At 48.1% G+C, this 12,184-nt stretch overlaps 1 protein-coding gene across 1 annotated transcript; it reads left to right on the forward strand.

The window, feature by feature from the left end:
* The first annotated feature begins 3,278 nt into the window (after positions 1 to 3,278).
* On the forward strand, positions 3,279 to 11,308 carry LOC142922890 (uncharacterized). The gene is made up of 3 exons (XM_076063829.1): positions 3,279 to 3,294; positions 3,348 to 3,506; positions 8,898 to 11,308. Exons 1-3 carry the CDS (start codon positions 3,279 to 3,281, stop codon positions 10,184 to 10,186), a joined length of 1,464 nt encoding a protein of 487 aa, XP_075919944.1. The 3' UTR covers positions 10,187 to 11,308.
* Positions 11,309 to 12,184: the final 876 nt, after the last annotated feature.

Raw genomic sequence — 12,184 nt, forward strand, 5'->3', positions numbered from 1 at the left:
TGGCAAACTACCCTTTCTGGATGTCTTAATTAAAAGGAGACATGATGGTTCAATGAGCCACTCTGTCTACAGGAAAGCTACCCATACAGATGCTTACTTGAAACCGGATTCCCACCACCATCCATCCCAGAAGAACTGCCTCATCAAGACTCTATACCATAGAGCCCAATGCATTTCCGACCAGGAACACATTACCAGTGAACTCAAGCACGTACACCAGGCTCTCAGGGCTAATGGCTACTCCGACTACACAATCCGCAAAGCCATCACTCCAGTCATGAAGAAGGATCCTCTTGTGGAGCCACTCAAAACCATCACCTTACCCTACATTGCAGGGGTCACTTAAAAGATCTCCAAAATCCTGAATAAACACAAGATCCAGGTCCGATTCAACACAGTACACAAAATCCGTGATTTAGTTCCATCTGTAAAAGATGCTCTTCCAGACATACAGTACCCGGGCGTTTACAAACTAAAGTGCCTCTGTGGTAGTAGCTACATTGGAGAAACCAAAAGACATATCTCGGACCGCATCCGCGAACATAAAGCAGACTTGAAACACGGTAAGACGAACTCCTCTGCCGTGGCAGATCACTGTTACAATTCAGTGGGCTCACATGACATTGACTTCTCCAAGACGGAGGTTCTTTGCAAACCAACTGGCTACCATGAGAGATTCGTTCATGAGGCCATTCACATATACAAGCACAGAGACAATTTCAACCGAGAAGATGGATTCAGGCTTAGTAACCACTGGAAAGATGTGTTAAATCATTTCTGTTCTTAATTAATTGTAATTTTACGATGACCTTCAGACCGCAGCTCTTTCACCAGCATTGCCTCTTAATACCTCTCACACCACGGTTAATGGTATGGTTTACAACATGGAGTATACTAGGGCTTCGCAGCTGTCTCTCTCCCCCTCCTCTGTTCCGACCATGGACGAACTCGTCCGTCTGAACGGGGCCCGTAGCTATCCGTGGTACGGAAATTTGAGGGTAAGAATCCACCCATTTTTTCGCCATATAGCATTGTGATATATAACGACTTATGGTTGGTAGCTTAGCTGATTGGAGAATATAGAGTTTATTGATAACATGAAGGTAATTTATATTTTAGTTTTTATTGGTTCACTATATAGTACTGTGAATAGCTCAGATGTGTAGTCATTTCTGTGACCAGTCACTAGCAAATCACCCAGTTATTTCAATGCTAAATTCGCCTAGTTATTTCAATGCTAAATTCTCCTGTTTGATTTGTACTAAGTGCCTCGGTGAATGTGTATGCTCTGACTTCAACGTAACTATTTCTGTAGCAGTTACAAGCGAATCACTCAGCCATTTCAATGCTAAATTCTATGCTAATCCCATTATCAAGGGGTGCCTCTGCGGATGTGTATGCCTTAATTTAGCTATTTCAATGCTAAATTCTATGCTAATTCCTTTTAACAATGGGTGCCTCTGCGGATGTGTATGCTTTAACTTTTAACATAGCTATTTCTGTGACCAGTCACAAGCAAATCATTCAGCCATTTCAATGCAAAATGTTATGCTAATTCCTTCGTCAAGGCTCTTTGTTCCTCTCACACAGCTTAAAAAGCCGTGATCTGAACGTGGCTCTCTCACTCCAGCGCTGTCCTACCAGACAGTCTCGCTCCCTTCACCTGATGAAGGCCGCTTGTGTTGTGGCCGAAACGTCGTGAGAATATTATTGTGTTATTTTATTTTATCAATTTATTATTTTATTCTCATTCTACGTGACTTTACCGAAAGAACCAAAGAAGATGAATCATTGCAGTCACGAAAGCTTTAAATCGAAGCGATACGATTTCACAATCCTTTACAGCGATACACTTAATCCAATGAAGTTGAATGTGAACGCTGAAACACGTAAATATTACTGAACATAGCGTGGATAGAAGAAACTGATTTATCTAAATATCCATACAATTGAAACATCAATAAAGCAGGCTGCTGGAATGGATGCTCCAGGCGCCACTCTACGCGTGAGTGGTGCCAGTGGACTGAGAGGCCGTGCCAGGAGTCGCTGTCGCTGGCTGCTCAATGACCACCACCCTCTCGGCCGCTGCAGGGAGGGCGCGGCGCTGAGCCTTGAACTTCAGCGTCCCGTCTTCAGTCAAGCAGCAGCTCACACTCTGCGGGTCCACGTCCCTGGGCAGCTGCGTCTCCCTGTGGAACTCCTGGCAGCTGTGGCTGTAGCTGCCGCTGCTGACTTCTCCGCTCTTCACCTCGCGCCGTCCGGCCACCACCAGCTTGTCTCCAGACACCTTCACGGCCAGGTCCTGTGGGGAGAAGTCCTGCACGTCCAGGGACGCGACAAACCCGCCTCCCTGCTCCTGTGGATCTTCAATCTGGAACCCACTGCTCACGGCCGGCTGCTGCAGCAGTGCGTCTCCGAGGCTGCCCGGAGCCCGCGTGTGGCTGCTGAGCTGATCGACTCCACGGAAGATTCTCTCCATCCTCTCGATCTCGCTCCTCATGTCTCGCTGCAGCTGCTGGAAGAGACTTTCACCGCGGGGGTTCCAGACCGGCCAGCCTGGCCAGACGCTCCTCTCCATCACGTGCATCGCAGAGAAGTAAACACTCAGGGCCATGCTTGTTGATGTGCTTCACAGTGAGGCTCGCTTCAGCTGTGAGCGTTGCTCCCTCCTCTGCCGATGTTCTGCCAGTGCAGCTACAGGAGCTGCTTTTATAGCCCTGGCAGTAGCTACGAGCAGATGCTAGGGGCAGATAGAAGCGTCCAGAATGACGCAGCTGCTCCCAGGGGCTTCCTCCATCCGCACAGAATCTAGAGCGTCACTCGTGTCTCAGATGTGAATAATTAGTATTGTATTACAATTCTATAAACAATACAGTGTTGTAGTGCATCACGTGTTGATGTTCCATTGCACAGCCACGTTCCAAATGCTATAATGACGTAAAAGCCGTGGAAACCTCTGACGTCACGGTGACGTCATGGCCCGGTGACGTCACGGCAGAGGTCAGAGTGGAGTCGGCTCCTGGAGAGGCAACCACCTCGCCCCACGCTGCTCCTCCACTTCGAGTTCTTCAGAGAACTTCGCCACCACCACCATGGCGATCTTCACGGCTGTCCTCACTTTGGTTCTGCTGCTCACGCAGCCGATGGTGGAGCTCCTCGGAGGATCTCGGCGTGGGGGTTCGGACATTAACGGCTCCAACACCACCACCACCACGATCAACTACTCCGGACTCATGAAGAACGTCTCTCCACCAGCAGGGGTCGCCACCTGGGGACCGATGTTCAGTAGCCACAGTGAGGACATTGTGGACAGCGTGCTCCCTGCCCTCCTGCAGGCTATGGGTGAGCTGAGCAGCAGCTGCCAGGCCATAGTGGACAGCGCGCTCCCTGCTCTGCTCCACGCTGTGGGTCAACTGTACAGCGGCTGCAAGGAGGCCATCAGCTCCACCGTGCTGCTGAACACCCTGCACATCGCCGTGCATCTCTGGCGTTTCATACGTCGCCAAGTGAGTGAGCAACATCCATCATCATCACCACCATCAGCCATGGTCAATCCACTAGTGGGTAGAGACCAACACGACCCGTCGCCACCTCCCACGATGCCGCTGTGCAGTAATCCACCCAGCAGCTGCACGTGGAGCGATTTCATTGCTTCATCTCCCCACTGGGCACCCTCTCGGATGACCCCCTCGCAGCCCGTCGGCATCACTCGCCGCCTTCACACCTCCACCGATCCCCCTCAACTCCACTCACGGTGTCTTCAACAGCCTGGTTGGGCACTGGAACAGTATCCCGGACAGTGCCGGATTAAGCTCGTGCGGGTCCTGTAGCTTATATTATAAAGGTGCCCAGAATAAATAAAAAAACACAATTATAAAACACGAAGTTTTTAACTTGCATTGTAAAGTAATTGTAATTTTACTATAGTAATAGAGCAAGTACAGAATCACTGAACCGGGATTTATAGCGTGAGATCATTTAGCACGGGGCCCTTGAAAGTGCGGGGCCCCCAGCTAATGATTATTTTGTTCCGAGGATAATCCGGCACTGATCACGGATTGAGTATGAGGAGCAGTGATGAGATTTAAAGTATTTTTTTACATGTTATTAAAATGTTATGTTTAATAGAAAATATAATGTTGTTTGTCTCTTAGCTGTGATTCTTAAAAACACTGTTGTTACTCAATGGTCTTTCGGTAAAGTCAGGTAGAAAAAATAAAAAAAATAGAATACGACGTTTCGATTGCAACCCAAGCAGTCGTCATCAGGTGAAACTAAATTTGAGAGAGAGAGACCAAACACAGACAGGGAGACACAAAGATCCCCCGTATAGCCTGAACAGACTGTAGGGGCAAGTGCTGTTAGCGAGCACCTGTGAAGGCCGGAACAGTACACGAGGGGGTGGGTGGCCAGCACCACGCCCGACCGCCTTTGTCTCCCTAGTGGCGATGTTTACACACCGCACCAGGTACTCATTTGAGGCTGAGTCGACCTAGGGGAGGCCCGGGACCGGTTCAGATAATCGTCACTGGTGTTGGCCGTGAGCGGGAATCGAACCCGGGTCGCCAGGTTCATAGCGCAGCGTAGCGCTAACAGCTGCACCACCGCTCCCCACAACAGGAAGACACACAAGCAGAGAAGGACGGTGATCAACCAGGCAAAGTATTATTTGTTGTGTTGGCCGACTCAATGAGTTGCATTACATTTCTAAGTTTGCTGAGTTTGATCTTCTTTCTATCAGCTTGTACCCTCTGTAAATTTCACCCCCACTATCTCGCCCGTTACGGCAGCCCCTCCGCTCCCACTCCCCCTCGGAGTAGCCGAGGGATTAGCCGGGTATGCTTGCTCTGCGATCTTACATTTACTTGCAAATCCCACCACAAAAGTATATAGTGTAACCTTTGGTTGCAGTAGCTCTCTCGCTACATTTCTTCCTGTCTCAGCAGTCTGCCTGCTGTATTATTTCACCTGAAGACGATTGCTTGTGTTGTGACCACGTGTATACTGTTTACTACAGTACTATGGTGTTGTGACCACGTGTATACTGTTTACTATAGTGTTGTGACCATGTGTATACTGTTTACTATAGTACTATAGTGTTTTGACCACGTGTATACTGTTTACTATAGTACTATAGTGTTGGGACCACGTGTATACTGTCTACTACAGTACTATAGTGTTGTGACCACGTGTATACTGTTTACTATAGTACTATAGTGTTGGGACCACGTGTATACTGTTTACTATAGTACTATAGTGTTGTGACCACGTCTATACTGTTTACTACAGTACTATAGTGTTGTGACCACGTGCATACTGTTTACTATAGTACTGTAGTGTTGTGACCACGTGTATACTGTTTACTATAGTACTATAGTGTTGGGACCACGTGTATACTGTTTACTACAGTACTATAGTGTTGTGACCACGTGTATACTGTTTACTATAGTACTATAGTGTTGGGACCACGTGTATACTGTATACTACAGTACTATAGTGTTGTGACCATGTGTATACTGTTTACTATAGTACTATAGTGTTGCGACCACGTGTATACTGTTTACTACAGTACTATAGTGTTGTGACCACGTGTATACTGTTTACTATAGTACTATAGTGTTGTGACCACGTGTATACTGTTTACTACAGTACTATAGTGTTGTGACCACGTGTATACTGTTTACTATAGTACTGTAGTGTTGTGACCACGTGTATACTGTTTACTATTGTACTATAGTGTTGGGACCACGTGTATACTGTTTACTACAGTACTATAGTGTTGTGACCACGTGTATACTGTTTACTATAGTACTATAGTGTTGGGACCACGTGTATACTGTTTACTATAGTACTATAGTGTTGTGACCACGTGTATACTGTTTGCTATAGTACTATAGTGTTGTGACCACGTGTATACTGTTTACTATAGTACTATAGTGTTGTGACCACGTGTATACTGTTTACTATAGTACTATAGTGTTGTGACCACGTGTATACTGTTTACTACAGTACTGTAGTGGTGTGACCACGTGTGTACTGTTTACTATAGTACTATAGTGTTGTGACCACGTGTACACTGTTTACTACAGTACTATAGTGTTGTGACCACGTGTGTAATGTTTACTACAGTACTATAGTGTTGTGACCACGTGTGTAATGTTTACTACAGTACTATAGTGTTGTGACCATGTGTATACTGTTTACTACAGTACTATAGTGTTGTGACCACGTGTATACTGTTTACTATAGTACTATAGTGTGACCACGTGTATACTGTTTACTACAGTACTATAGTGTTGTGACCACGTGTATACTGTTTACTACAGTACTATAGTGTTGTGACCACGTCTATACTGTTTACTACAGTACTATAGTGTTGTGACCACGTGTATACTGTTAACTATAGTACTATTGTGTTGTGACCACGTGTATACTGTTTACTACAGTACTATAGTGTTGTGACCACGTGTATACTGTTTACTATAGTACTATAGTGTTGTAACCACGTGTATATTGTTTACTACAGTACTATAGTGTTGTGACCACGTGTATACTGTTTACTATAGTACTATGGTGTTGTGACCACGTGTATACTGTTTACTATAGCACTATAGTGTTGTGACCACGTGTGTACTGTTTACCACAGTACTACAGTGTTGTGACCACGTGTATACTGTTTACTATAGTACTGTAGTGTTGTGACCACGTGTATACTGTATTTGCTATCGTACTATAGTGTTGTGACCACGTGTATACTGTTTACTACAGTACTATAGTGTTGTGACCACGTGTGTACTGTTTACTACAGTACTATAGTGTTGTGACCACGTGTATACTGTTTACTATAGTACTATAGTGTTGTGACCACATGTATACCGTTTACTACAGTACTATAGTGGTGTGACCACGTGTGTACTGTTTACTATAGTACTATAGTGGTGTGACCACGTGTACACTGTTTACTACAGTACTATAGTGTTGTGACCACGTGTGTAATGTTTACTACATTACTATAGTGTTGTGACCACGTGTATACTGTTTACTACAGTACTATAATGTTGTGACCACGTGTATACTGTTTACTATAGTACTATAGTGTGACCACGTGTATACTGTTTACTATAGCACTATAGTGTTGTGACCACGTGTATACTGTTTACTACAGTACTATAGTGGTGTGACCACGTGTATACTGTTTACTACAGTACTATAGTGTTGTGACCACGTGTATACTGTTTACTACAGTACTATAGTGTTGTGACCACGTGTGTACTGTTTACCACAGTACTATAGTGTTGTGACCTAGTGTGTACTGTTTACTATAGTACTATAGTGTTGTGACCACGTGTGTACTGTTTACTATAGTACTATAGTGTTGTGACCACGTGTATACTGTTTACTACAGTACTATAGTGTTGTGACCACGTGTATACTGTTTACTACAGTACTATAGTGTTGTGACCACGTGTATACTGTTTACTATATTACTATAGTGTGACCACGTGTATACTGTTTACTACAGTACTATACTGTTGTGACCACGTGTATACTGTTTACTATAGTACTATAGTGTTGTGACCACGTCTATACTGTTTTATACAGTACTATAGTGTTGTGACCACGTGTATACTGTTTACTATAGTACTATAGTGTTGTGACCACGTGTATACTGTTTACTACAGTACTATAGTGGTGTGACCACGTGTATACTGTTTACTACAGTACTATAGTGTTGTGACCACGTGTATACTGTTTACTACAGTACTATAGTGTTGTGACCACGTGTGTACTGTTTACCACAGTACTACAGTGTTGTGACCACGTGTATACTGTTTACTATAGTACTGTAGTGTTGTGACCACGTGTATACTGTATTTGCTATCGTACTATAGTGTTGTGACCACGTGTATACTGTTTACTACAGTACTATAGTGTTGTGACCACGTGTGTACTGTTTACTACAGTACTATAGTGTTGTGACCACGTGTATACTGTTTACTATAGTACTATAGTGTTGTGACCACGTGTATATTGTTTACTACAGTACTATAGTGTTGTGACCACGTGTATACTGCGGGATTGTGGGTAATCGTCTCCCATGCTCGGTCTCAGTCGGTGTGCCTCACTCGTATAGTCAACATCCGTGCGAACTTATCTTGTTTACTATAGTACTATAGTGTTGTGACCACGTGTATACTGTTTACTACAGTACTATAGTGTTGTGACTACGTGTTTACTGTTTACTACAGTACTGTAGTGTTGTGAATACGTGTGTGTGCGTAAAGCATTTTTTTATTTTGTGTCCATGTGTAGTGACTGTTCTTTAGTAACTGTACTGCAAGTGAAAGTCGTCCTACACAATACCCATCCTCTATCTCGTCTCCCTCACACCAGCCACGATTAAATGTAATTAATAAATTTGATTACTTTATATTAAATAATAAAAATATAAAAAGGTATTTTGTATTAAAAAAATTTATATGAATACGGTATTTTTGGTTTGTGGAACGAATCATCTGAGTTTCCATTATTTCTTATGGGGGAAATTCGATTTGATATACGAGTGCTTTGGATTAAGAGCACGTTTCCAGAAGGAATTATGCTCGCAATCCAAGGTTTCACTTTATTAGTTATTTTTCTATCTACGTGACTTTACCGAAAGAAACCAAAGAGTATGCTGTTGTTAGTTTAAATGTTTGGTAAGTAAGACTTAGTCTGTGCTGCTCTCCAGTTGCCTGGATGAAAAGTGGCCCAAGTTTTTCCCAATCCTGGCCTCCTGGCTCAAAAACGTAAAAAACAAACTCGCAAGTCTGTCCCCAGGGTCACAACGCACTCACAGACACGGAGCAGGGAGATTCAGCTAATGACGCAGTTGATGTTTTTCGTAACTTTTGCAGAGAGCGATGAGAATGAGGATGAGGACCGGAAGGAGGAAGATTTCCCGGGCGCTGCAGAGAAAGAAAGGTGGAGGTCTCGGCCGAGCACCGAGTCCCCGGGCTCATATGGCCGCGGCACGGAGACGAAAGCGGCGGGCGCAGGGGAGGGGAAGCAACCCCGGCACCAAGCAAAGCTGCGCTCCTCACCTGAAGAATCCAGCTCCACTCAGGCCATCGCTCCCACTGGGGCCATCGCCTCCACCTCCACTCGGGCCATTGCCTCCATCTCTACTCGGGCCATCGCCTCCACTGCTGCCATCGCCTCCCCCGCTGCCATCGCCTCCACCTCCACTCAGGCCATCGCCTCCATCTCTACTCAGGCCATCGCCTCCCCCACTGATATCAACTCCACCTCCACTGCTTACATCGCCTCCACCTCCACTCGGGCCATCGCCTCCACCTCCACTCGGGCCATCGCCTCCACCTCCACTCGGGCCATCGCCTCCACCTCCACTCATCCCATCGCCTCCACCTCCACTCGGGCCATCGCCTCCACCTCTACTCAGGCCATCGCCTCCACCTCTACTCAGGCCATCGCCTCCATCTCTACTCAGGCCATCGCCTCCACCTCTACTCAGGCCATCGCCTCTACCTCTACTCAGGCCATCGCCTCCACCTCTACTCAGGCCATCGTCTCCATCTCCACTCAGGCAATCGCCTCCACCTCCACTCGGGCCATCGCCTCCACCTCTACTCAGGCCATCGCCTCCACCTCTACTCAGGCCATCGTCTCCACCTCAACTCAGGCCATCGCCTTCACCTCTACTCAGGCCATCGCCTCTACCTCTACTCAGGCCATCGCCTCCATCTCTACTCAGGCCATCGCCTCCACCTCTACTCAGGCCATCGCCTCCATCTCTACTCAGGCCATCGCCTCCACCTCTGCTCAGGCCATCGCCTCCACCTCTACTTATGCCATCGTCTCCACCTCTACTCATGCCATCGTCTCCACCTCTACTCAGGCCATCGCCTCTACCTCTACTCAGGCCATCGCCTCCATCTCTACTCAGGACATCGCCCCCACTGCTGCCATCGCCTACACCTCCAATTGGGCCATCGGCTCCACTGCTGCCATCGCCTCCATCTCTACTCAGGCCATTGCCTCCACCACTGATATCAACTCTACCCCCATTGCTGACATCGACTCCACCTTTACTCCTGCCATTGCCTCAACCTTCACTTCTGCCATCGCCTCCACTGCCACTATCGCCACCACCGCCACTCGCACCATCACCTCCACCCATGAGTAATCAAGCTAACCCCCAGGATTGGGAGCTCCCTGCTTTCCACCTGCCTCCACCTCCACCAGAGCCCTGGGCTCCTCCACCCCACCGTGATACCAGACCGGGCCCGGCACACGAGTATTTTGCTCCCTGTTCTTCACGGCAGCGTTACCGCAAGTCCCGCAACAGCCGCCTTCCTCCCCGCCTCCGCAAACCTCCTCTCGAATCCTCAACTCCACTGCTGCCATCGCCTCCATCTCTACTCAGGCCATTGCCTCCACCACTGATATCAACTCTACCCCCACTGCTGACATCGACTCCACCTTCACTCCTGCCATTGCCTCAACCTCCACTTCTGCCATCGCTTCCACTGCCACTATCGCCACCACCGCCACTCGCACCATCACCTCCACCCATGAGTAATCAAGCTAACCCCCAGGATTGGGAGCTCCCTGCTTTCCACCTGCCTCCACCTCCACCAGAGCCCTGGGTTCCTCCACGCCACCGTGATACCAGACCGGGCCCGGCACACGAGTCTTTTGCTCCCTGTTCTTCACGGCAGCGTTACCGCAAGTCCCGCAACAGCCGCCTTCCTCCCCGCCTCCGCAAACCTCCTCTCGAATCCTCAACTCCATCCGCATTGATTCGTCCCAACCACCCAGACCGAGAGCACCTTCCCCCCCGCCTCGCTCCACCTGCAGGGCAGTGGATCCCCCCCCAGCCCAGGTGCAACGGCCGGGGTCCCGCGTACGGAGTCCCAGGTGCCCCTTCTGCCTGGCACCACTCCCACGAGTCGCGCTTCACGCGGCGTCCCGCCCTCCTCCCCACGCCTCCACCGGATCAGTGGATTCCTCCCCACCTTCGTCCCAGCCGAGCGGCTCCTGCTCCACACTGGGCCACCCGTCCCACTTTTGTTCCGTGCCGCTCCACAGATTTCCACGATAGACATCATCATCCGCCCCTTGTCCAACCCACACCACTGCATCACCATAGCCCGGCGACATTCACGGACTGCTCACACACGTGACTCCTGCTGGTCGGGTGACCGTGATGAACTATATGTGTCGCGTTGATGGCCATGTGATGGACATTGTTTTGAGTGGCAGAGCAGGTGGTTGTCAGGATTAATACATTTGTGTTGTTATTGGACACTGCAGTGTGCGTGTGAGTTGCTGTGCGGTGCAACAGAGCACGTATTTGGTGTCGATCTTCGCGTGTGTGTGATTGTGGGGAGCGGTAGTGTCATGGTTAACGCTACACCGCGCTTCGAAACCCAGGTTTGACCCGAGTTAGCTTTCCGCACACGGCCACAGCCGGTGCAAGCAGTTGCGCAACTTGGTTGCACACAACTGAAGTCACTCTACACGTGGAAGTCTCTGCAACAAATTTGCTTGGCGATTGGTGGCCAGAACCACGAGCGATCCACACAGCACAGGGTGCTGGTCAGTCTGACCAACCACCCATTTCACCTGACTTTCCACAAAATCACCATTAATGTTCCTTTCCGGGGCAGTGACACCAACTCTGCCAAAGTGTTTTAGGAACTAATGCTGTGTATGTTCGGCAGAAACTCTGCACGATTCTGCTGATAAGACACTTAATTTCAAAACCATTTGAGAATGTCGTATTTATAATAAACCTGCACCATTTTTTAGCTGCTTGCCGCCCCTGTACCTAGTACCTCTGTATTGATTACAAGTCCTGTGTGCTCACCATTGTACCATGGCATGTGCCTAGGTGGCACTACCGGATGGCTCCCATCCATAGCTGCCAGGCCATCGGCCAGCGCGATAAATATTCGACGCCAACCAACAAATATTTATTCCCACGAGGGGTGACGGGAACCGAACCAGGGATGTCCAGAGCAATCAACTCGTTAATGCGGGAGACCTGAATAGTTCCCGGCGCGTGACACAGTAACGCTGTTCGGCTGGCGACAGCACTCTGCTGCCGTATGCAACAACACACTCCACCCCGTTGACAACCTGGGACAGAACCGCGCCAATGCTGGTGTTGGTTGCGTCA

The sequence above is a fragment of the Petromyzon marinus genome, unplaced genomic scaffold (genome assembly GCF_048934315.1).
Source record: "Petromyzon marinus isolate PM22_M1 ecotype Great Lakes invasive population unplaced genomic scaffold, UKy_Petmar_22M1.pri1.0 PM_Scaffold_2, whole genome shotgun sequence".
Classification (NCBI taxonomy): domain Eukaryota; kingdom Metazoa; phylum Chordata; class Hyperoartia; order Petromyzontiformes; family Petromyzontidae; genus Petromyzon; species Petromyzon marinus.